At 34.3% G+C, this 27,543-nt stretch overlaps 1 protein-coding gene across 1 annotated transcript in view; it reads left to right on the top strand.

Moving 5' to 3' along the window:
- Nucleotides 1-27,543, top strand: part of ADGRB3 (adhesion G protein-coupled receptor B3) — a 1,326,607-nt gene that overhangs the window by 1,207,793 nt on the left and 91,271 nt on the right. Inside the window, exons 23-26 of the mRNA XM_053710414.1 lie at nucleotides 3,305-3,390; nucleotides 14,710-14,808; nucleotides 15,181-15,352; nucleotides 21,488-21,583. Coding sequence (XP_053566389.1) covers nucleotides 3,305-3,390; nucleotides 14,710-14,808; nucleotides 15,181-15,352; nucleotides 21,488-21,583 — 453 coding nt within the window. The remainder of the gene's footprint in view (nucleotides 1-3,304; nucleotides 3,391-14,709; nucleotides 14,809-15,180; nucleotides 15,353-21,487; nucleotides 21,584-27,543) is intronic.

Here is a 27,543-nt window from a genome sequence, read left to right on the forward strand (position 1 = left end):
TTGAAAAAAGATGTAAACTGAAAAGTTGTATTTTAATACTTTCTTGAGGTTTAAAGCATTACAAGGAAAACAAAATCTTTATGAACAAAATGTGACTCATAGCGTAACAAGGTAAAAATAAATAAATCAATAATAGCAAAGCTTAAAGCACAAAACAAGCAACCTCATCATTATTTTTCAATTGGTAAGTCATATTATTCAGTTATGGCAAACCAGCACATTAAGATAAATTAAGAAAAATAAACAAGAGGACAACTAATCTGGGAATAACTGCATGGAGTTAATCTCAGTAGTACCTTACAAAGTTTGAAGAGAATGGGGTTGTTTCCAATTCTTCTGATGCTGTTTATCACCATTTTTGTTCACCTCCCAGTCCAAATTTCTTTTTAAGTTCTGAGTGATCACAGTCTAAACAAATGCACCATTTCCATAATGGAAAAAGTTAGGATTAGATCTGACAGATAGGGGGAAAAACACACATCAAATGCATGCAGAGCAATGACTTTGGCGATCACAATATTCTCGACCACAGGTTTTGCACTTTTATTTCAGCAACAAAATGGACACATTGAATTCAACACACAAAGGGTGTTGATAAAGTTCAAAGGTGTTTGACAGTATTCCAAGACAATTAGAGATAATTCTTATCTTTCACATACGCAATATACTCTGAAATGGTCAGAGACGCCATTTTAGATGTATCTATCAATATATGGTATACATTTATTAAATATTCACTACTACTGTAATTGAAATCACAACTACAACACTGATAAATGGCATTTAGCAATCGCTAATATCTTTGTTTTTATTTCATAGTTGCATTTTCAGGATTGTAAAGTACAGTATTCTTGTCTTTAGAAACAGGGTTTCTCTTGGCAATCATGCTAATTTCATTATTAGTTAAGTATTTGCCATTCAGTCTTGTTTGCTTAAATAGCACAATCTTCTTAGAGTTAAAGAAATGTGACAAATAAGTCCAGTATACCCATGATGCCCATATACAAATGGCATTTATATTAATTAACACTTCTCATAAAGACCACTCTATTCAATTGCAAATCTCATACATAGACTCCATTAATCCCTTTAACTAATTTGGGATTTTGTAATCTACATCCATTATTGACAGTTCTGAGTGCCGTTGTAGGAAAATAGAAATCAAATCTTCTGTGTGTCAACAATCTCGGCTGTGTTTAACTTGGAAAGGTTGTGATCACATTAATAATGAAAAGAAAATAATGTCATTTGCCATTTTTCCAAGAACAGAGAAAACAATCAGAAAGGTTGGAATTGACCCCAATATAACATATCAAATTGGTGTAACACAAGGAATATAATATATAAAACATACAATAGTCATTCCAAATTCCTAAGATATATAATTAATCAAGTAAATGAACACATTCTTTTAAAGTGTGCACTATATCTGAATCATGAAAGATTAATTTTGACTTCTACGCCCCTTTAACAGCCCCTTTAACAATAATTTAAGCAGCTGTTATTGTTATTTCTATCATTAAATTTATTTTATTTACAAAGCTCTACCCAATATATATATATATATATATATATATATATATATATATATATATACCTGTATACTATATACTGTGTATATATATATATATATATACCTGTATACTATATACTGTATATATATATATATATATATATATATATATATATATATATACATATACTATACAAATGTATACAAAACATAAACAAAGGAAAATAGGGTCCTGCCATGAGTGACAGTCATGGTAGATAACCTTTATACAATGTACCACAGACAGTGGCTCTCACGTTTACCGTCTAAAACATTTTAATACAAGTCGAATATTCATTTTGGTTTTCTACATTTTCTAAAGTGATGTATTTTTGAGCTAGAAAAGAAAACTGACTATTTTTCAATCAAACTGTTCCTTTCTATAAGCATGAAAAGAGTGTCATTTTTACTCTCCACATGGGTCTGTAAAATGTCTATACACTCCTGTCCCTATAAATTCAGCACAATAGGTAATTTCACTTATAAATGTATAACGTAAAGAAAACAATATATTAGTGCTGAACATAATAAAATACATATTATTTCTATTAAATTGAAGCTTAGCTAATGAGACTCATAAATACTATAGTGCTGCAGTATATTGGCTGCATGAACCAAACTCCCAAACTGAATAAAGCATTCCCTTTGGTTTCTTGTTTTAGGAGCCTAATTTACATCAGTATTGAAAATGTAAAAAGCAAAACTTCTTGTTAGAATTCATTGCATTTATTGAATGAAATGGACTTAAAGAAGCAGTATATAAATGCTCTTATGCGCTAAAACTGGTTTTATTTCACTATTGTTTGTAGAGAACTAGATGGTACATGTAGTTACAGTCTGCTCCAGCATTGCACTACCCATAATTCAACCAGGGATTGGTTGTTAATCACATGTCATCACTAAATTCCTCTGTGGCTGTGTTCAGCTCTGGACTAGTAGTGCATTGCCAGTCTGCAGCTGACTTTAAGTATGTGTTTAACCTCTTTATGTGAATTAAACATACAGTTCTCTGCAAGCAATGCACAATAGTAAAATGTATTTTATTATTGATCTATTATGTCCTTTGATAATATTATAGTCAATCCTATCTTCATTAAAATATATTTGTAGAACACAAAAACTATACCAATTAATTGAATAAAAGAAATACATTTCAGATAAATGTATTAATAAAACATCATATACTCTGAAGGTTTTCATCTTGTGAGTACGGGCACATTTCAAGTTTATGATTTATTGACTCCCTATACTATTTCAATGGACCAAAGTCAAACATGACATCCTAGAAAAGTGCATAGGAGTTTTCATGCTTGATTGAAAGAGAATGTTCTTTAAACCCCATTCCATGCATTTTACAGTAGATGTGAAATGGTGGAAGCTTCGCACAAAAGCTGGTATAATGACCCATTTAAAGCCATAAGGCAATTAAAATCAATAAAATAGCTTTAAGTTACTCAGCACAGGAAATAAAATGTAAATTCTTATGAAAAAATAAAAAAGTTGTGGACACTTTGTAGATAAAAGTATAAAATAGTTTTGCCACCAAGACATTTGACCAGACAAGTTGTTTGATAAATGGGACAGTAACATGAAACATTTTCTAGCATTTTGTATGTGAATCCAGAATGCCATTGTCTCACAAAATCCAGTGTGTTGTCTCATTTGCCGATGGATTGCTTTCATACTTGTAAACTGACTGAAATTTCTAACCATACCATCATTAAAAGTTGCATTTTTGTGTTTATTGTGCAGGTCAACATGGTAATTGGAATTTTAGTCTTTAATAAACTTGTTTCCAGAGATGGTATCCTAGATAAAAAGCTAAAACACAGAGCAGGGTAAGCGGTTTCAAAATATTTTTAACAATTCTTTTTAATTATAATCATCCAGCATACCTACATTTTTATTCCCTCTGAAGTAATTGCATGCCTCATTGAGAAGTTGATATTTCATTCATAATAAATCCTTTTCTGGTAAGAAAAATTCTGAAAAGAAAAATTGAAAGTGATTAAATAAAAGTGCAGAATCATTAATTATTAAATACAAATACTCATACATATCCTTTTTATTGTATTACATATTTCTTAATTAAATACAATTGTGTGGAAAAAATGTAAAATATCTTTATCTAGAACACATGAAATTATATTAAGAAATTAAACTCATGACTACACAGTTATGTAAAATATATTGAATATTAGTTTACAAGTTTTTTTTTAACTTTAGTTTCAGCTGTACTAAAATGCAGACGTCAGTTCATAGTTCATATTTGCATGAAAGACTCCTAATGCCTTTCTGCTCCGTAGCTGTCTGTAAAACAAATTGTTAAGCTCCTTTCTTTTTTAATTAGGCTCTACAGTGGTTAAGAAGCTATTAATCTTAATTGTTTGGTGAATTCAATGAATTTGCAGATTGATGTCAGGTGTTCTTTTATGGGGTCACAGTACAATTGCAGCATTAGAAAATCATTATCAAAGCATCCTTCTGTTTTGCATTTTAGTTTTCTTGTAATTTTATGGTCAACACTTCTCTAATTGCCCTAACTGTATAATTTCAATCATAACAATTTTCAGGAGGGCTTATATTATTCAGTTATTCCCTTCACGTATTTACTAGTCTACTTTTATTTCTAGTTTTTTTTTATTTCCAGAGCTATGAAATTTTGCAGTGCTACACAAATTAATAATAATACTACTTTTCAAAACAGATATTCTAATGTACATATGTATAAAAACAAATTCCTACTTGATACTGAGGAACAACATTGGTGAACTTAAATATATTTTCACACACAAAAAAATATTATTACCAAGAACAAGCCTTTTACAAAATCATGTTCATATAATAACATCTATTTTACCTCACCCGAGTGGAACTTCGTAATCAGTGCTCTTTGATGACATAACCTTTGCTTTGCAGCATTACAGATTTCAGCATTTTTTTATGGAAGCCTTCTGAAATGTCAGCAGTCAGGCAAGTTTTTTGTTTTTTAAAGCAAAGAAGTTAAACACATACTTAAAGTCCTGCTCAGGATTAGCAATGCTCTGCAGGTCCTAAGGGGGTCTTTAACTATGTGATTAACCCCTTTTCAGGGGTTAAAAACATAACATTACAGCAACACTAGTGTTAATATTGCTTTCTCTAACAAATTAGAGCATTTCATTTTATCATGATAATGGTCCTTTAAATTGTTTTTTTTTTTTTAACAATTATTATTATTATCGGTTATTTGTAGAGCGCTAACAGATTCCGTAGCAATATATGATGGAGGTAGGATATTAAACCAATTTTTTTTTATGATTCAGATAGAGCATGCAACTTTCAAATTTAATTCTATTAACAAATTGTCTTCATTCTCTTGGTATCTTTTGTTGAAAAGCAGGTACGTAAGCTCAGGAGTATTTATGCTCCAGATTCCTACCTAGGTATCTCTCCAACAAATAATACCATGGCAAGAAAGCAAATTTGATAATATAAATAAATTGGAAACCTTTTAAAATTGTATGCTCTGTCTAAATTACAAAAAGAAATTTGGAGTTTTATATCCCTTTAAATCTATCAAACACAATATATAATGCTAAATAATTTGTATAATTTTGGTGGCTTCCTTATTAGCCAAACAGCAAGAAAACTGGATTATTTAAAACCTATTTCCCACTGGCTTTCATTGAAATGTGAACATTTCTTAATAAACCTTTCCTCGTACAAAACCTATTTATAAAATTAATTTGTGTTCTTTCATATACATGACGCACACATTTTGTTTTACATGTTCTTTTAAATACAGCCCCATCATTTTGCTATCTTATATAAACATTCCAAACTATTGTGGTATTTGCTTTGTGTCATCATCTTCCTATGAGAGAACATCATCTATATTTCCTGGTTAGAGGCTGTGTCTGCAGTATAATTATATTTATCTTTTGCTCAGTGAATTTTAAGTCTGTTGCTATAGATACTGCATTCCTATTTCATCTGGCCTCTTCAACTCAGAGTGATGCTGGTCTGCTTGAATTTTGAATTTAATATGTGTACTCTGGCATTTTTTGACAATGTATAATACATAGAAATCTCATCATCTTTAGTATTAATATAGAATGCTTAACAAAAGTTATTCAGTATATCAAATGTAAATGGATTCTTTTTATGCAGTATCTGTTATACTATACATATTTTTGTTTTACATTTTTTCATTTAAAATAATTAATATGTAAAAGACAGATACATATGTTTCTTGGCAGAATTGTAATATAATTCCTGATAATTTCCTAAATTACTCATTTTGTTTTGTATTTTTGTGAGTTCCTTCGTTCAGATTTCACTGATGAAAATTATCATGTTAACATACCCATATAAGACAAATAAATCATAATTTTATAAGCAAACACCTAATCATAAATCAACACATACATTTGGCGCTATATTAATTTAGATTAGATGAGATATGGGTAGATTTCTCTTGTAAGATGTATCGAGTCCATGGATTCATCCTTTACTTGCGTGATATTCTCCTTCCCAACAGGAAGTGGCAAAGAGAGCACACAGCAGAGCTGTCCATATAGCTCCCCCTCTAGCTCCACCCCCCAGTCATTCTCTTTGCCGGCTCTAAGCAATCGGAAGAGTAAAGTGAATGTGGTGTTGAGATGTAGTTTTTATTTTCTACAAGCAAGAGTTTGTTATTTTAAAATGGTACCGGTGTGTACTATTTACTCTCTAGCAGAAAAGAGATAAAGATTTCTGCAGGGAGGAAGATTATTTTAGCATGTTGTAACTAAAATCCACTGCTGTTCCCACAAAGGACTGAGGAGTGCAAGAAAACTTCAGTTGGGGGGAACGGTTTGCAGGTTAGGCTGCAATAAGGTATGTTCAGTCATTTTTTTCTAGACAAGACTGTGATAATGCTAGAAAAGACTGATAATATCCCCATGAGGGAAGGGTAAGCTGTATTCAGAGACTATGTATGGAATTTCAAGCTTACATAACAGGGCTAGTTTATGCTGGTTGACACTACTTTCATGACAAACGGTTTTTATTGAAAATATCATTTTTTTGAGACACTTTGAAGGTTCCTTTGGGTTTCTTTCAGGGGTTGTTACCCACATGGCTATTATTAAAACACTTGGGAGTGTTTCTTTAGGCCTCACAAGCACCGTAGTGAGGAAGGAGGGGCCTAATTTCGTGCCTCAGATGCGTAGTTATATTTGACTAGAAGTTCAGGCTGTTTCATATGGAGGGTCCTGCTGCAGTTTGAGGGCCTATAAGAAGCTTTTTCCCCACAAATCTGGTTCCTAAGGCAGGTAGGGCCACAGCAGAGCTGTGGCAAGGTGCTGAACACCTTACTGTCGATCCGGTTTTGGCATTAAGGGGTTAATCGTTTATATTGCTAGTAGTGCAATCTTACTAATGCTTTAGGTACATACTGTAAAAATTTCGAAAAGTTTGCTGCATTTTTTCACTGTTTTGCAAAATTATGTGCCTTTTTTTATCTCTTAAAGGCACAGTAACGTTTTTTTCAAAGTGTGTTTTTACTTGATTAAAGTGATTTCCAAGCCTGTTTGTTTTACTGCTAGTCTGTTAAACATGTCTGACACCAAGGAAAATCCTTGTTCAATGTGTTTAGAAGCCATGGTGGAACCCCCTCTCAGAATGTGTCCCACTTGTACTGATATGTCTATACACTTTAAAGAACATATTGTTGCACTTAAAAATGTGGCCCAAGAGGATTCTCAGACAGAAGGTAACGAGGTTAGACCTTCAACCTCTCCCCAAGTGTCACAACCAGTTACGCCCGCCCAAGCGACGCCTAGCACCTCTAGTGCGTCTAACTCTTTTACCTTGCAAGACTTGGCGGCAGTTATGAATAATACCCTCTCAGTGTTCTTATCTAAACTGCCCGTGTTACCTTCAAAGCGTGATAGCTCTGTTTTAAAAACAGATACTGAGCATTCTGACGCTTTAGTAGCCGTATCCGATACACCCTCACAACGTTCTGAAGTGGGGGTGAGGGATGTGCTGTCTGAGGGAGAAATTTCCGATTCAGGAAAGGTTTCTCCTCAGACAGATTAAGATACGTTGGCTTTTAAATTTAAACTAGAACACCTCCGCTTATTGCTCAGGGAGGTATTAGTTACTCTGGATGACTGTGACCCTATGGTGGTTACAGAGAAATTGTGTAAAATGGACAAGTACCTAGAAGTTCCTGTTTACACTGATGTGTTCCCGGTCCCTAAGAGGATTGCGGACATCGTTACTAGGGAGTGGGACAGACCAGGTATTCCCTTTGTTCCCCCTCCTGTTTTTAAGAAAATGTTCCCCATATCTGACCCCATGCGGGACTCGTGGCAGACGGTCCCTAAGGTGGAGGGGGCTAATTCTTCTCTCGCTAAACGCACAACCATAATAATTGAAGACAGTTGTGCTTTTAAAGACCCTATGGATAAAAAATTAAGAGGGTTTACTTAAGAAAATTTTTGTTCAACAAGGTTTTCTTCTCCAACCAATTGCATGCATTGTTCCTGTAACTACTGCAGCTGCTTTCTGGTTCGAGGCACTGGAAGATGCGCTCCAGATGGAGACCACATATGAGGAAAATATGAACAGAATTAAAGCTCTTAAGCTAGCTAATTCTTTTATCACAGATGCCACTTTCCAACTAGCTAAGTTAGCGGCAAAGAATTCAGGTTTCGCCATTTTAGTGCGCAGGGCGCTATGGATAAAGTCCTGGTCAGCCGATGTGTCATCAAAATCCAAACTTTTGAACATCCCTTTCAAAGGAAAGACCCTCTTCGGGCCTGAATTGAAAGAGATTATTTCAGAAATCACTAGGGGAAAAGGACATGCCCTCCCTCAGGACAAGTCCTTCAAAAAGAACAAACAAAATAATTTTCGTTCCTTTCGGAATTTCAGGAGCGGTCCCGCTTCATCCTCCCCTGCTGCAAAGCAAGAGGGTAACGCTTCACAACCCAGGTCAGCCTGGAAACCTTACCAGGGCTGGAACAAGGGTAAACTGGCCAAGAAGCCTGCAGCTTCCTCCAAGACAGCATGATGGGGTAGCCCCAGATCCGGGACCGGATCTAGTAGGGGGCAGACTCTCTCTCTTCGCTCAGGCCTGGGCAAGAGACGTACACGATCCCTGGGCCTTAGAGATTGTATCCCAAGGATATCTTCTAGAATTCAAGGACTCCCCTCCAAGGGGAAGGTTCCACATTTCTCGTCTGTCTACAGACCAGACAAAGAAAGAGGCGTTCTTACGCTGTGTAGAAGACCTACATACAATGGGAGTGATCCACCCAGTTCCAATTGCGGAACAAGGGCTGGGTTTTTGCTCAAACCTGTTTGTGGTTCCCAAGAAAGAAGGAACTTTCAGACCAATCCTGGATCTCAAAATTCTAAACAAATTCCTCAGAGTCCCATCATTCAAGATGGAGACCATTCGGACAATCTTACCAATGATCCAGGAGGGTCAATATATGACCACTGTGGATCTAAAGGATGCCTATCTGCACATTCCTATCCACAAAGATCATCACCAGTTTCTCAGGTTCTCCTTTCTGGGCAAGCATTACCAGTTTGTGGCTCTTCCTTTCGGGTTGGCCACTGCTCCCAGAATTTTCACAAAGGTGCTAGGGTCCCTCCTGGCGGTTCTAAGACCGCGGGGCATAGCAATGGCGCCTTATCTAGACGACATCTTAATTCAGGCGTCGACTTTCCAAAGAGCCAAGTCTCATACGGAAATTGTATTGACCTTTCTGAGGTCTCACGGGTGGAAGGTGAACATCAAAAATAGTTCTCTCTCTCCCCCCTCACAAGAGTTTCCTTCCTAGGAACTCTTAACCACTTGCCGAGCCCTTCATTCCATTCCTCGGCCATCTGTAGCTCAGTGCATGGAGACAATCGGACTAATGGTAGCGGCAATGGACATAGTCCCTTTTGCACGGATACACCTCAGACCACTGCAACTATGCATGCTCAAACAGTGGAATGGGGATTATGCAGATTTGTCTCCTCAAATACAGCTGGACCAGGGGACCAGAGATTCTCTTCTCTGGTGGTTATCTCAGGATCACCTGTCTCAGGGAATGTGTTTCCGCAGACCAGAGTGGATCATCGTAACGACCGACGCCAGTCTGTTGAGCTGGGGTGCAGTCTGGGACTCCCTGAAAGCTCAGGGCTTATGGTCTCGGGAAGAAGCTCTTCTCCCGATAAACATTCTGGAACTGAGGGCGATATTCAACGCGCTTCAGGCATGGCCTCAGCTAGCTGCGGCCAAATTCATCAGATTTCAGTCGGACAACATCACAACTATAGCTTACGTCAATCATCAAGGGGGAACAAGGAGTTCCCTAGCGATGATGGAAGTAACCAAAATAATCAGGTGGGCAGAGGATCAATCTTGCCATCTCTCAGCAATTCACATCCCAGGAGTAGACAACTGGGACGCGGATTTTCTAAGTCATCAGACTTTTCACCCGGGGGAGTGGAAACTCCACCCGGAGGTATTTGCCCAGCTGACTCAGCTATGGGGCACTCCAGAATTGGATCTGATGGCGTCCCGTCAGAACACCAAACTTCCTTTTTACAGGGTCCAGGTCCCGGGATCCCCAGGCGGTGCTGATAGATGCTCTAGCAGCGCCTTGGTCCTTCAATCTGGCCTATGTTTTCCACTGTTTCCTTTCCTCCCTCGTCTGGTTGCCAGAATCAAGCAGGAGAGGGCTTCAGTGATTCTACTAGCGCCTGCGTGGCCACACAGGACCTGGTATGCAGACCTAGTGGACATGTCATCTGTCCCACCATGGACACTACCAATGAGGCAGGACCTTCTAATACAAGGTCCTTTCAAGCATCCAAATCTAATTTCTTTGCATCTGACTGCTTGGAGATTGAACGCCTAATTCTATCAAAGCGTGGTTTCTCTGAATCGGTTATTGATACCCTGATTCAGGCCAGAAAGCCTGTCACCAGGAAAATCTACCATAAGATTTGGCGAAAATATCTTTTTTGGTGTGAATCCAAGGGTTACTCATGGAGTAAGATTAGGATTCCCCAGATAATGTCCTTTCTCCAAGAAGGATTGGAAAAAGTATTATCAGCTAGTTCCTTAAAAGGACAGATATCTGCTTTGCCTATTCTTTTACACAAACGTCTGGCAGAGTTACCAGATGTTCAAGCGTTTAGTCAGGCTTTAGTCAGAATCAAGCCTGTTTATAGACCTATGGCTCCGCCATGGAGTCTGAATTTAGTTCTTTCAGTTCTGCAAGGGGTTCCGTTTGAACCTTTACATTCCATAGATATTAAGCTTTTATCTTGGAAAGTTTTGTTTCAGAGTTAGCTGCCTTACAGTGTGATGCACCTTACCTGGTTTTCCATGCAGATAAGGTAGTTTTGCGTACCAAACCCGGTTTTCTTCCTAAGGTTGTGTCTAATAAGAATATTAACCAGGAAATTGTTGTTCCTTCTGTGTGTCCTAATCCTTCTTCGAAGAAGGAACGTCTGTTACACAATCTTGATGTGGTTCGTGCCTTAAAGTTCTATTTACATGCAACTAAGGATTTCAGACAAACACCTTCATTGTTTGTTATCTATTCTGGTAAGAGGAGAGGTCAGAAGGCGACTGCTACATCTCTTTCCTTTTGGCTGAAAAGCATTATCCGTTTGACCTATGAGACTGCTGGCCAGCAGCCTCCCGAAACAATTACTGCTCATTCTACCAGAGCAGTGGCTTCCACATGGGCTTTCAAACATGAGGCTTCTGTTGAGCAGATTTGTAAGGCAGCGACTTGATCTTCGCTGCATACTTTTTCCAAATTTTACAAATTCGATACTTTTGCTTCTTCGGAGGCTATTTTTGGGAGAAAGGTTTTACAAGCAGTGGTGCCTTCCGTTTAAGGTACCTGTCTTGTTCCCTCCCTTCATCCGTGTCCTAAAGCTTTGGTATTGGTATCCCACAAGTAAAGGATGAATCCGTGGACTTGATACATCTTACAAGAGAAAAACAGAATTTATGCTTACCTGATAAATTACTTTCTCTTGTGATGTATCGAGTCCACGACCCGCCCTGGCTATTAAGTCAGGTAGTTTTTTTTGTTTAAACTACAGTCACCACTGCACCCTATGGTTTCTCCTTTTTCTTCCTAACCTTCGGTCGAATGACTGGCGGGTGGAGCTAGAGGGGGAGCTATATGGACAGCTCTGCTGTGTGCTCTCTTTGCCACTTCCTGTTGGGAAGGAGAATATCCCACAAGTAAAGGATGAATCAGTGGACTCGATACATCACAAGAGAAAGTAATTTATCAGGTAAGCATAAATTCTGTTTTTATTCAGTCACTTATTAATAATTTAGTAAAAGACTGTAAATTATATTTGTTGCCTTTAAGTATGCTTTTTTTTAATGTATTAGCTAATCTATTTAAACAGGTGTTTAAATAAAAATATATATATAGGTTTTATGATTGAAGGCATATGGCATAGAGTTTGTGGGAATTTACCTTATCCACTGAGCAATTTGTCCCAGGACAAACATTAACTTTCTGTTAGTTTTCACAATCAAGATAAATAAAAATATTGTTTGCATGAAAAAAGTTTATCCTTTTTTTAAACAATGTGGTGTTATGTGTATGATATATTATTTTTTTATTTTTTGAATAAAAAATGTTTTAAAAAAATAATTGATTTTTCACATTGCTATATTATTTTTCACCAACCAGAGCTCTTACCCCACCATACAGTTGAAGATGAAGGTGTTGTATTATTGAATCAAGATGGTTGTATAAAGGTTCTATAATACACTACCTTTAAAGATGGTTTAAATTAACCTATGGTGGAGAGTTTAAACACATTGATCTAAATTATAAAGCAATTGTAGGGCTAGATTATTAGTGGCACGCTATCAGGGGTTTATAGTGGGTGTTTGCACACGACTGAAGTATTGCACAATCTAATTAAAATTATTGAAAAAAATATAGCATAAAAAAGTTATAAGGACTCCAAGAAATGAGGTCTCAACAATGCATGCAAGGGGCTTAAACACAGATATATATATATATATATATACAAATATAGTACCCAAAACATTTATATATATATATATATATATATATATATATATGTGTGTGTGTGCGTGTATTTATGAATAAATAGAACATTGTCTTCTATGTGAAGAGCATTGAATTGTGAAATATTCATAATGTCAGGTTAGTGCACTTTGGTTAAACTTGTTGGGAGCTAGGTTGTTGGGTGCTATTTTTTTCCACTTTTTTAAGCCCTAATAAAGTTTATGTGGGAATACCTTAATGTGGTCGCGATACTCTAACTTGGACTTTTGTCCGTGTCGGGTTAGTGCACAAAAGAAAACCTTTTACTTTCAACTTGTAATATACTCGCAACTAAACATGCAAAAAGCTTACTTCTAGCGGAGTTAGCGCGAGAGCTGGAGTAATAAATAGCGCTCGTAATCTAGCCCTTATTCTTTAACTGTTTTTAGATTGTACAGTGCATAATTTACAGATAATTAATCAGTTTAACCACCCATAAATACTAATTAGTGCATTAGTTATTTACTTTACCATTACTTCTTACGAAAGAAGTAAATAAATACAAACATTATTAGTACTATTCTATCAAGAGGTATATATCTAACCAAATTTACAGATACAAGTAGAGAAGTATATAAATAAATATATTTTTATTTTCTTATCCAGTATCTCTAGACACTAATATAATGTTGAGGTTAGTCTTCAGAGATATCAAGTGTCAAGTTAATCTTAAAGGACCATTAAATAAAGTAGAATTGCATCATCAACAAGTGCATAATAAAAAAACAATGTAATAGCACTTACTATGGATTTTAAATTAGCAGTAGATTTTTTTCTGACATATTTTAAAATTTACTTCAATTTACTCTAATACTTTAAAACCTTATTATGCTCTATCTGAATCATGAAAGTTTAATTTTCACTCTAGTGTCCCTTTAATTAAAAAATGTTTCACTTTCCTATATATTGAAGTACAGTGTGAAGTGTATTTTAGGGATTCAGTGTAGAGTTAACTGTGCGCTAATTGGTTGCAACTGTTAATAGAATGGTTTTCTTTCCTGTTTTGCTTTCTCAATTATAATGAGACACGCACAATATGAATATTCATTGAAGGCACCAGTTTAGTCAAAGAGTTTGTGTATGACATAGTTATGGAATGTGTTTCTAACTGCGTGAAATGGCAAAGGTTATATCTCATGTGGAGTCCCATCTTTTCTGTACAGTTTTGCTAAAAAAAAGGAAAGATTTTCAGATAGCATAGTATGAATAATAAAACTGTCATTTCAGAGAGAGAAGTTATTTTTAGGAGACCCTATTTATTTAAATCTTCTATCATGTCAATGATGTCATGTAATATATAAAACTTAGAATTGCATTTTTAAAAAGCTCAAAATTAAATATGTTTTCCTACCTTATTACATATTTTTATTCTTTGATTATTATTTCATTTTAGAAGGTCTAGGGCACAGTTCTTTTATGTCTATTGTTTTATATTTAATGTGGAATGATGCTTCTGCACTGTAATTTGCACACAAAAAAAAAATCACTTCTCTAATTAAGAAATAATAGGTCATCACATGTCATTACTTTTAAAACCTTTATTCAGGCCATTTTAAAAGAGGCAAAATCAGTATTGTTTGTATCTGATCTTGAGATGAGAACAACAAACAGATTATTATTCCAGTTTATAGTATTTGAAAATATCAATTTGCAATTTTCCTTAATATTTAGAGTTGGCTTATATTATATTTATATTTATTACTTTGAAAACAATTATTGAATTATTATTGGCCTTGAATATAGGTTTTCGGTCACGTCTTTATTAGCACCTGCTTATGTTTAGCTCAATGTATATCCAACTGCTTTACCTTTGCAAAATGTGAGATTCTCACTTTCTAAACAGTAGAACACAGTTCTAATCCTGCATGGTTATCATTCCCCTTCTTTTAATAATAATTTAAATATATATATATATATATAATTTATGTAAATTGTTTACATATTTAAGCAAATCAGTACATTCATCACTTAAAGTATGCATGAGAACTTGTTTAAAAAAATACAGCAAAATTTATGGTGACAATTGAATATTTTTGTTCTTTTTGTGGGTGTTCTGTTTGTTTGCAGTCAGATGAGTGAGCCTCATAGCGGTTTGACGCTCAAATGTGCCAAGTGTGGAGTAGTTTCAACAACAGCTTTGTCAGCCACCACCGCCAGTAATGCCATGTTAGTCTAAATCATTTACATCTTCTTGTTACAAATCTTTTACTTTGCATGTCTGAAAATAGTCTGACAGAATTTGTGTTTAACTACTGATAAAATATTATTTAATGTTTGTTTAAACATTATCAAAAATTTTAGATTTTATTACAAAAAAAGGGATTTAGCATTTAAACACTATTTTCAGTAAATAAATATCTGTCAGTATAGCCCCTTTAGTTTCAAAGCGACCATGAACATATATGCTATTGGTCACTTCACTACAAAGGGGATTGGCTAATTTTGTTTGTTTTCTATTTGTTTATTTTTTATGTAAACAAATTTTCCTGCAATGTGTAATTTACTTCAGCAAACAAATACATTTTTTTCTCTGACTAGGGCATCCCTTTGGAGTTCCTGTGTTGTCTTACCTCTTTTGGCATTGACATGGATGTCTGCTGTACTAGCAATGACAGACAAAAGATCAATACTGTTTCAAATACTGTTTGCAGTATTTGATTCATTGCAAGGGTTTGTCATTGTAATGGTCCACTGTATTCTACGGAAAGAGGTAAGAAAAAATGCATGATTTATACTATCCTTGAAATTTTAAACCACAGTTAAAAAAGCAGGCAATAGTCTTGTACTTTCTAGATTGTGTTTGTCTTATACCAGTCAAAATAGCATACTTAAACAGATAAACATCTATCCACTTAAAAGCAAAGTGTTTTTTCCCAAGTGAAAAGCTTCAATAATGCATTTTTTTAATATGATATAAATTGGGTAAGAATAATTGTTTTTCTACTTATTCACTTGTTGAAAGTTAGAATTTAACAATATTTTAAAACCATATTCTTTAGAATTTAACATGGAAACAAATATCAGTAGGATAAATATGGAAGAAGACAGGCCCACATTATATTTATGTTACATTCTAAAAAGTGTTTCTCTCATTAAAGTTCTGGTTACAAAAGACAGCAGCAAAAGTCATTAATGTTTGATAAAGTTAGTCATACTGTTGTGCTTTCTTTACTTTTTATTTTTGTAACTAGATTTGTAAATAAGTGAGCAGTTTGATAATTTAATCCATTAGTATTTACTTTGTTCAAATCATCTACAGATACTAAATAACAGGAAATGTATGTTTTGAATGTTTAGATACACAAACATGTAGTTTAAAGCAGCCTATCTAAGGCCTAGATATATCAAAGCAATCCACATGTATTCACACGTTAAGATACGCATGTAATACACGCATAGTCATGCTATGGACCTATGTTTTTCTTATGGTGCTGTATTAAATTACAATGTGTATTCACGACAGATTGATTTTACAGATTTTAAACCAGTACAAAGCCTAATCCAATCAGATTCTCTGAATTATCATGCTGTGATGTCTGTAACTCACAATCTGCCCATACAGCAAAAGTTTATTCACCACATTCTTTGCTGCAAACACCATAGAACAAAATAGTCTTGAAGTTGAGTCACCCTAGATAAGAGAAGTCACATCTACAAGTCTAAATTAAATTGTGTAATCAGAACATATCTATTTGAAATTGTACTCAGAACCACTTTTATTTACATTTTCATAGATAACAACATGTTTATAAGTGGGCTAAGAAACATAAATTACATAACTGTACATGTTTAGAGAATGGAAGCATTTACAGTAGCAGCAATCTTACTACTACTAACGCACTGTAGAGGGCTACTTGCTCTAGAGCAGAGACAAAACGTTAGCAGTCAAAGACAGCATATAAGAGTGCCAAGATTATTTATGTCCCATTGTGGTCTGAAAGTTCTTACAGACAAAGAAAAGAGACATCAGAGCAGTTATAGATTTATTATTTAAAGGGACACTCAAGTCCAAATTAAACTTTCATTATTCAGATAGAGCATGCAATTGTTATCAACTTTCCAATTTACTTCCATTAACAAAATGTACAGTCTTTTTATATTTAAACTTTTTGAGTCACCAGCTCCTACTGAGCATGTGCAAGAATTCATAGAATAAATGTGTATGCATTTGTGATTGGCTGATGGCTGTCACATAGTATGTGTATGCATTTGTGATTGGCTGATTGCTGTCACATGGTACAGGGCGAGTGGAAATAGACATAACTTTTAAAATTGTCCGAAAAATCTACTACTTATTTGAAGTTCAGACTAAGTGCTATTGCATTGTCTTGTTATCTTGCATTTGTTGATTATGCAAATCTGCTCTGTTGACTGGTCCTTTAAATAAAGACTGGGATGTAACATGGATGTTGATGAGCTGATGGATTACCGGAGACACTGGTTGAAACATTTGCTGAAGGGTGCTGAGAAATCCAGAGCAATATGTATGGATGCAGCTGTTGTGTTTTTACAGTGGAATTCTGTTTATTACAATCAGCGTTCAGTGGGTGTAGTAAGAGCATATAGGCAGAAAATAATTTAGATGGATACAAACTATCTGGTGTAATTTTATGTAGAATAAGGAAAGAGGTAGTGTGACACTTGAAGAGTTGTTAGGGGTATAGAATAAATGGCAGGATTTTTGAAGGAAAATGATAGCATGTTTTAAGTAAAAGAAGACATGAGAAAAATATTGAGAGACTTTGAATATACTAATTTTATTTTGGCAAATTGCTATACATATTCATTACGTAAATTATATAATGACTGACAGATCAAGAAACAGTGAACATATTCACCATAAACTGAAGCTTAAAGGGACATTAAACACTAAATACATGCTAGATAGAATGATGCATTCAAAGAAAATATTAGTCCATGACTAACATGTAGATGTATTTTTTAAAGTTTCATTAGTTGTTTAAAAAGTGACAAAACAAGTGTAAAGTTTTAGTGTCTATAAAACACTGGGAGCTGCCATGTTGTAACTTGTGTTACCTTCTCTGCTGTGGCCAATTAGGGTCAGTTATAAATAGGTCACTAGAGTGTGCAGCCAATGGTTGTGCTGGATTTAACAGTGTTCTGCACTTCCATTTCTAACAGGAACTGAAAAGCTCACAATTTCAGAATGGAATTACAGGCAAAGAGGACAAAATAAATAATGAAAGTATATTAAAGAGTTGTTTTATTATATACAATTTATCATTTTATATTACCATCTCAAAGTGTTTAATGTCCCTTTAAAGAACTAGGATGAGATCATGGGAATATAGTAAAACCAAAGCATGGAGATGCAGGATCAATTTCAGAAGAGTTTGTCTTGAAAATAAATAAACATGAGAATTGTATACAATTTGTAGTAATAGTGAAGATCAGAGATGTATTATCAAAGAGGAGTGAATAACCAACAAGGAAAAAACAAAATTTACAATTGGTATTGAACTTTGGTTCGGAGCCTAGAATTTGCTAAATAAATCCCCAAGCACTATGATCAGATGGCTTAAGACTATACTTTTGTATGAAATAAATAACATAGAGGAAAGAGAATGTAGCTTCCAACCCATCATTCTATTTGTTTTAATATATTAGTAATAATAATAATAACAACATACTTAATAGAACAGTAGATGTTATTTGTAAGAAAGTTCCCACATACTTTCAGCAACAGTGTCAGCCCCTACCGCTCTATCAAATATGAAAAAATTGCAACTGTAGTTAGGAAAACGTGTTGATCATTTTCAGAGCTTTTTTTATTTTAAAAAATATAATATTAAACAAATTCATTTTGTGGTTGGGTACAGCAGTATTGGGGTACGTAAATATTATTCAACTTATTGTTATTATTCGATTTTCTTACAAATAATGTTTATTGTATTTTTAAAAGAATGTAATTTTAGAATGTTTGTAAGAAATAGAATACACATGCCATGCCATAGATAAAATAAATGTTTACTACCTGCAGCTAAAAAAATATTCTAGAACCAAATTCATTTAACAGGCTATTTTGATTGCAGAAATCTCTTTAAAAAAGGCACAAGCAAGGGATGTACATTTGTCAGTAATCACTGGTTAATATTATTTTATGTCTTTAACTTAAAACTATTTTTATTACAATTTTTTTAAAGCTTTTTCATTTACATATTATCAATCAAGAGAAACAGTTGGATTTGTATTATATTGCAAAAGAGTTAAAATGATAAAGATGGTATAAAGTACTTTACATTTTTATCAAGCCTATATATTTTAAGGATTTGTATTCAGCAGGTTTTGCATTATAACGTATCCTCTAAATCCCAGTAATGAATTCCATACATATATAATATCAATGGGATATATAAAAATAGACATTAATATTTATATTATTTATATATATTCATTTTATGTATATTAAAGTGGACAATACATTTATATTATTAAAGGATATATGGGTTTTTCAATCCCCTTAAATTAAAATATAAATTCCCCTATTTCTGTAAATAATTACCAAATTAATTAGCCTGTTCTTACCATTTTTATTTTTCCAGTTTTGCAAAAAAATGGGCATAGAATAGAAAAACTAAAATGTGTGCTGTTTACGCTACATATTTAAGTTTAATGAAGAAAGAAAGAAAGAAAGAAAGAAAGAAAGAAAGAGAAAGGAAGGAAAGATACTAGTATTAGGTTCTTTAGTAGAATAGTATTCAATCAAAAATAAAATATAAAGGAGCTGAAATTACTTTTCTGAATTGCTGGTGTTTGACGTATTTGGATCTTAGACCTAGGTTACTCTTTATGACAGCTAGTTTAGGTCTAAGGAACATATGCTCTAAAGATTGCTTTATTACATTATTTTAGCAGGAAATAAATAGTTCTAGGGCTAGAATTTTTTTTAACTGAATTTGATCTCTTGGGTTTAATATTTTGTTTTATTCCTTTTATTCCTCTTGTTTAATCCAGTTAAACATTGAATAGAACATTACATTTGCATAACATAATTCATTCTTACAACTGTAGCCTTATAGCTATGATATTAACATGTGCATGATATTATCTCCATGCAAAAAATATTAAAAGTACCTAAAAATAAAACTATGAATTTGTATGTTGACTGGGATTTGAGCCTCTAGTTTATATGCTTTATATGACACAAGTGCAACATGATAACATTGCAGGTATTATATAAAGTAAAATAATAATTAGAAACTACAAATTATTGTCTTTGTTGATATAAACTCTATGGAGTTATATTTTATTAGGCAGTTTACTGCACACAGTTGTATTGAAAATGAAAAATATGTTTATTTTTGCTAAGCATTTGAATGGTGCATCTTTGATTGCATATGATTAATAAAACCAACCAGAGACAAAACTGAACAGAGCATACATACTGTTCTATCATTAATGCTGCTAAGGAAACTAGTTTTTAGTTTTCTAAACATTCAAGTAATCATTTTTTTATCATTTTTTTTTAATTTCGTTTTTTTTTTATTTGTTAATGAAGTATGACATTTTATTATATTTTCATATACAGTATATCTATAATGTATAGATTATTCCTTAACCTCATTAACTAAATATGTTTATTGTAGAGAATATATTTAAGTTGTGTTAAAATATATTGTATGTCTTGTGCTATAAAACAGACATAAAATACAAAGGTGAATGTAAAACATAAAGCTATCCTCTTTGCAGCTGGTGCATCAGAGGAATGTAACCATTAGCAGGAACACATAAGTATGACTCACAGCACAAGCAAAATGTCTCTTGGGACCCATAGAATATATGATAGAAACCTGTGTAGTCTATAAAATGCACTCACTTGAATATTATAAATGTATTGCATTTTATTAAGGCTCCCAAAAAAAGAAAAAAATCTATTTTAATACTATAGAAATTTGCAATAATAGCATATGCAGATATAACAGTTTTATAAAAAAATATATTTTGTTGCAAGCAGGCAACATGGCATTAACCTATGTGGGCATAATTGCAAGCTAATTTAAAAAAAAAAAAAAATATCTGTTTCCCATATGTACAACACCAACAGTTAATAAAGTTGCCAAAGAAAATTAAATGCCAGCGAAACTGTTACATTCAAATGAAAATGGCATGCAACATTCAATTTGCCAATTTAAGAATATCTACTGTATATAACCTATGAAGTCTAAACAAGTAAAATTCCTTCACAGAAAAATATAATTTAGATACCACTCTGTTGATTGATTGGTAGCTTTGATTGATAGCAATTATGGTGTGATAGGTTTGTATCTTCACTTATTTCTTCTGTATTTTGACCTCTATTTGTTATTGTTTAATATCCTGAGGGAAAACTATCTAGGTCCTAGTAGTAATGAATATGAATGATCAATAAAAAATGGTTGCAACAGCAGAATCAGTCTTCCATGTCACAGAAATTAGATCTTGCAGAAGCTTACGTTTATATCAATAGCTTCTTCTTTCCCATCCCAGGAGAAGATTTGCTTTAGAATATACATTGCAAAGTGTTTTTACATTCTTCTAATAAACATACATTTTCTTGAATTTTAGGTACATAGCTTTAAATTTGGTTTAAATTGACACACCATTATCATGCCAAAATGTACTCGTAATAAATAGTACCCAACAAATGCCTTGTGTAAGGTCCAAACAGGTAAAGTTACACAGACTAATACTTACACACATTTGTTAATGCATTCCTTATCTCCTGTGTATAGCGATGGCTAACAAACAGTAGGCAATATATACCAATGTAAAGAAATTCACATTTATAAATATATGCTTCTATTAATAATGCAACAAAATATTAATTATTTAAGTTGTTTTGCAGGTCCAGGATGCTTTTAGATGTCGATTGAGAAACTGCCAGGACCCGATAAATGCAGATTCCTCAAGTTCATTTCCCAATGGACATGCTCAAATCATGGTTAGCTTTGTTTTTTTCTATTTGAATGGATATTTTCTCTTTAATTTATACTTATGCTTTACATATCAAATGAATATTAATGCAAATGCTGTCCTCTAAAAGCATTATGTCTGCATTTTCTTACCTGACACATTACATCCATTTGAGTGAAAATCATTACTGTCTTACAGTTTATTTACTTTGATATAAATATTCAGACTTTCACTGGAGAAAAAATAGATTGTAATGCTCAGTCATCTGTTGTAATGAAGAAACTATGAATTTTATCAACTTGGTGGATAGTGTCTATTTACTTCCTTCCTTACAAGACATGTTTTAATTAAAGGAATTTCTTGTCTGTCATTATTTTTATTGTAGATATCAAAGTTAATATAGTAGCAAAATAGGGCTTAGTGAAATGATATAGACTTAGCACATGTTGCCATTTATGGTGAATAGAGTTAGTTCACTGTTTCTCAGAATATGATCAAGCTTATTCTTGCTGAACATTGTGTATTAACAAATTATGCTCATTCAATATGCAAATAACAAAATGTGCAACTCTCTAAGGTCAATCATATGAACAACAAGAAGGTAAAACAGAGGGAATATTGAGGGCACTGTAGGTATAGAATGCAACTTTGTACAACTCCATATAAGCACACAATATAGAATATTTTTCTGTTCAACAATTTTCTATGGAGAATTGTAAGATGTTTATCTATACCAAAATATATAATCTCACATATCTATATCATTCTATCTATGCATCTATCTAGTTTTTTTGCATTTATTTTCATCTATTAATTATCTTCTGAGATATTTAATACACATGCCCATTTTTATCCCATGTCGTTTGTGCTTTGTGTGTTTTGTTTTCTGTGTGTCATTTTAGATATGATGGCATTTTCCATTCTTTTTTTTTTTTGTTCAACTACATTTGTTTTGAATTTTTAACATTATGCTAGAAATAGTTGAAAAAGACTTTGGGCTCCATGTACTAAGCAGCAGATGATGCTTTGAAGCCCTTGTGGGCAGCTTCTTAAACTAAGCCCCCCCCCTCCCGTGAGTTGGCAGAGATAAATCACCCTGAACACATTCAGCATTGCACAAGGAGGTCCTCACGCAATAGTACGATTGGGCAGCGGAAGTAAATTGTTCACTGCCTCATCACCATGAAGGTGGCAGACAGGTTTACAAGTCGGGAACCTTGTCCATTTGCTGAATAGTACATGGGGCACTTTGCTTTAAGTCTTTTAGTCATTAGAGATAAAACTTTACATTATTCTGTTATATGCTTACTAAATATACTTACTAAAAATGTCTACCAGAGGTTATTATGTATTTGTACATAGTAAGATTGTATAACTAAATCTCATACACTCTCTTCTTAATTTCTTTTTATTAAAACCATATGAAACTGCAGCTAGTTTATTTAGTTTTATTTGTGGTTTAAATTCTTGGTCAGTAGCTCACTTAAACCAAACAAAATTAGCTTTTGTAATTAGATTAAATTGAATAGCTTTTGTAACAAAAAAATGTTTTCTTCCTGTTTAAACGGTAAATTGCTTCTCCATAGACATTATCAACACAGTGGTCTAATTAATGCTCCAAAAATATAATTTCACTGCTGGAGTTGCTTTTACTATTTGGCTGTGTAGTGCATTAAGGGTTGGCTTGGATGCTAGAATATAGCTGAGTCATTCACATTCATGTTGCTACTTATATAATTGTACTTTTACTGATATGGCACAAATGATATTCTACCATATACTCTATTCTTATTGCTTCCTTTAGTATAGATTTATACCATTGCTCAGTACTACCACACATTCATAAAGGGAAGTGTCCCTTTTTACTTTAATATAAGGTTCTGATTGAAGTGGCTGTGTTAGACCAATGTTTGAGATGCCAAACCAACAAGAGTGTAGTAGTCAGTTATTAGACTAAGAATGCAATGTATACATTACAAAACAAACTTTAAGAGTTTCTTGTCTTCTTCGAGTCTGGAACAATACTCAGTTACTTCAGATATAAAGAAACTCTAAATTTTATTTGATATAATATTGTTACTACTTACTTTCACCTAGATTACGAGTTTTGCGGTAACAGGGGTGCGGTGTTAACGAGCAGTTTTCCCTCACTGCTCACCTGCAGACAACGCTGGTATTACAGGTTTTTATAAACCCAGCGTTAGCCGCAAAAAAGTGAGCGGAGAGCAAAATTTAGCTCCACATCTAACCTCAATACCAGCGCTGCTCACGGTAGCGGTGAGCTGGCTGAACGTGCTTGTGCACGATTTCCCCATAGGAATCAATGGGGGAGAATCGGCTAAAAAAAAACTAACACCTGCAAAAAAGCAGTGTTCAGCTTCTAACGCAGCCCCATTGATTCCTATGGGAAAATACTTTTTATGTCTACACCTAACACCCTAACATGAACCCCGAGTCTAAACACCCCTAATATTACACTTATTAACCCCTAATCTGACGCCCCAGACATCGCCGACACCGGCATTTTATTATTAACCCCTAATCTGCCGCTCCGGACACCGCCGCCACCTACATTATCCCTATGAACCCCTAATCTGCTGCCCCCAACATCACCAACACCTACTTTTTATTTATTAACCCCTACTCTGCCGCCCCCAATGTCGCCGCCACCTAACTACACTTATTAACCCCTACACTGCCGCCCCCAATGTCACCGCCACCTAACTACACTTATTAACCCCTAATCTGCCGCCGCCAACGTCACTGCCACTATAATAAAGTTATTATCCCCTAAATCTAAGTCTAACCCTAACCCTAACACCCCCTAACTTAAATATAATTTAAATACATCTAAATCATTTTTTTTTTATCATTAACTAAATTATTCCTATTTAAAACTAAATACTTACCTATAAAATAAACCCTAAGATAGCTACAATATAACTAATAGTTACATTGTAGCCATTTTAGGATTTATTTTTATTTTACAGGCAACTTTGTATTTATTTTAACTAGGTAGAATAGTTATTAAATAGTTATTAACTATTTAATAACTACCTAGTTAAAATAAGTACAAATTTACCTGTAAAATAAACCCTAACCTAAGTTACAATTACACCTAACACTACACTATAATTAAATTAGTTACCTAAACTAACTACAATTAATTACAATTAAATTAAATAAACTGAAGTACAAAAAACCCCCCACTAAATTACAGAAAATAATAAAATAATTACAAGAATTTTAAACTAATTACACCTAATCTAATCCCCCTAATAAAATAAAAAAGCCCCCCAAAAAAATAAAAGCCCTACCCTATACTAAATTACAAATAGCCCTTAAAATGGCCTTTTGCGGGGAATTGCCCCAAAGTAATCAGCTCTTTTACCTGTAAAAAAAAATACAATACCCCTCCCAACATTAAAACCTACCACCCAAACTCCCAACTCTACTCTAAAACCCACCCAATCCCCCCTTAATAAAACCTAACACTAACCCCTTGAAGATCACCCTACCTTGAGATGTCTTCACCCAACCGGGCAGAAGTGGTCCTCCAGACGGCCATAAGTCTTCATCCGATCCGGGCAGAAGAGGACCTCCAGATGGGCAAAAGTCTTCATCCAGGCGGCATCTTCTATCTTCATCCATCCGGAGCAGAGCGGGTCCATCTTCAAGCAATCCAACGCGGAACATCCTCTTCCATCTGAAGACTAACACTAAATGACGATACCTTTAAGTGACGTCATCCAAGATGGCGTCCCTTCAATTCCGATTGGCTGATAGAATTCTATCAGCCAATCGGAATTAAGGTAGAAAAAATCCTATTGGCTGATGCAGTCAGCCAATAGGATTGAAGTTTAATCCTATTGGCTGATCCAATCAGCCAATAGGATTGAGCTCGCATTCTATTGGCTGATTGGAACAGTCAATAGAATGCGAGCTCAAAGGATTGAGCTCGCATTCTATTGGCTGATTGGAACAGCCAATAGAATGCGAGCTCAATCCTATTGGCTGATTGGATCAGTGTTAGTCATCGGATGGAAGAGGATGTTCCGCGTCGGATGGCTTGAAGATGGACCCACTCCGCTCCGGTTGGATGAAGATAGAAGATGCCGCCTGGATGAAGACTTCTGTCCGTCTGGAGGTCCTTTTCTGCCCAGATCGGATGAAGACTTCTGGCCGTCTGGAGGACCACTTCTGCCCGGTTGGATGAAGACGTCTCAAGGTAGGGTGATCTTCAAGGGGTTAGTGTTAGGTTTTATTAAGGGGGGATTGGGTGGGTTTTAGAGTAGGGTTGGGTGGTGGGTTTTAATGTTGGGGGGTATTGTGTTTTTTTTTACAGGTAAAAGAGTTGATTACTTTGGGGCAATGCCCCGCAAAAGGCCCTTTTAAGGGCTATTGTAATTTAGTGTAGGGTAGGGATTTTTTTATTTTGGGGGGCTTTTTTATTTTATTAGGGGGATTAGATTAGGTGTAATTAGTTTAAAAAAATTTAATTATTTTATTATTTTCTTTAATTTAGTGGGGTTTTTTTTCGTACTTTAGTTTATTTAATTTAATTGTAATTAATTGTAGTTAGTTTAGGTAATTAATTTAATTATAGCGTAGTGTTAGTTGTAATTGTAACTTAGGTTAGGGTTTATTTTACAGGTAAATTTGTACTTATTTTAACTAGGTAGTTATTAACTAGTTAATAACTATTTAATAACTATTCTACCTAGTTAAAATAAATACAAACTTGCCTGTAAAATAAAAATAAACCCTAAGATAGCTACAATGTAACTATTAGTTATATTGTAGCTAGCTTAGGGTTTATTTTATAGGTAAGTGTTTAGTTTTAAATAGGAATAATTTATTTAATTGTAGTAATTTTATTTTGATTTATTTAAATTATATTTAAGTTAGGGGGGTGTTAGGGTTAGGGTTAGATTTGGGGTTAATAAATTTAATATAGTTGCGGCGACGTTGGGGGTTAATAAATGTAGGTAGGTGTCGGCGATGTTAGGGACGGCAGATTAGGGGTTAATAAAATTTAACTAATGTTTGCGAGGCGGGAGTGAGGTGGTTTAGGGGTTAATATATTTATTGAAGTGGCGGCGATGTCCGGTCGGCAGATTAAGGGTTAAAATTTTTATTTAAGTGTTTGCAATGTGGGGGTGGGGGGGGGCTCGGTTTAGGGGTTAATAGGTAGTTTATGGGTGTTGGTGTACTTTTTAGAATTTTAGTTAAGAGTTTTATGTTACGGCGTTAGCCCATAAAACTCTTAACTACTGACTTTTAAATGTGGTAGGAGTCTTGACAGGAGAGGCTGTACTGCTCACTTTTTCCAAGACTCGTAATCCCAATAAAAAGATAGGATACACAATTGACATAAGTGGATTTGCGGTATGCCCGAGTCGCGGAAAAAAGTGAGCGGTACACCTGTACCTGCCAGACTTGCAATACCAGCGGGCATTAAAAAGCAGCGCTGGGACCTCTCAACGCTGCTTTTTAAAGCTAACACAAGATTCGTAATCTAGCAGTTTGTTTTCCATCTCTTAACTAAAACACACTTGTGTTGATATATTTGGGCTGTTCTTCAACAAGTTCATCTTATCTGAGGCATAGGGATACAATGTGCTTTTTTTCATGTGTAAAATGCAACATATGAGTTTTGGTGGAGTTTTCTAACAGGAGCCCTTTCCAATGTATTAGGAAACTGAAATCTTGTTTTTTGTGATGTGTTTTGGTGATATCACACCACGTAAAGGCCACCAGAACTTTGCTTTGGGGGAATTTAACATCTGTATTCCAATCCATCAAAAGAAACTTTATAAACAGATTTTCACAAGACCTTTTTTATTTCAAGAGCATTGACTGCTGAAACCCTGTATTGTCCTGTTTAAGTTGGGATATATTGGCTGTTCTCACAGCTTTTCATCAATAATAAAATGTTAACCCAAGCTTAGTTTACATATTAGTAATATTTCCTTGATCGACAAAAAT

This window comes from Bombina bombina, chromosome 4, assembly GCF_027579735.1.
Source record: "Bombina bombina isolate aBomBom1 chromosome 4, aBomBom1.pri, whole genome shotgun sequence".
NCBI classification, from domain to species: domain Eukaryota; kingdom Metazoa; phylum Chordata; class Amphibia; order Anura; family Bombinatoridae; genus Bombina; species Bombina bombina.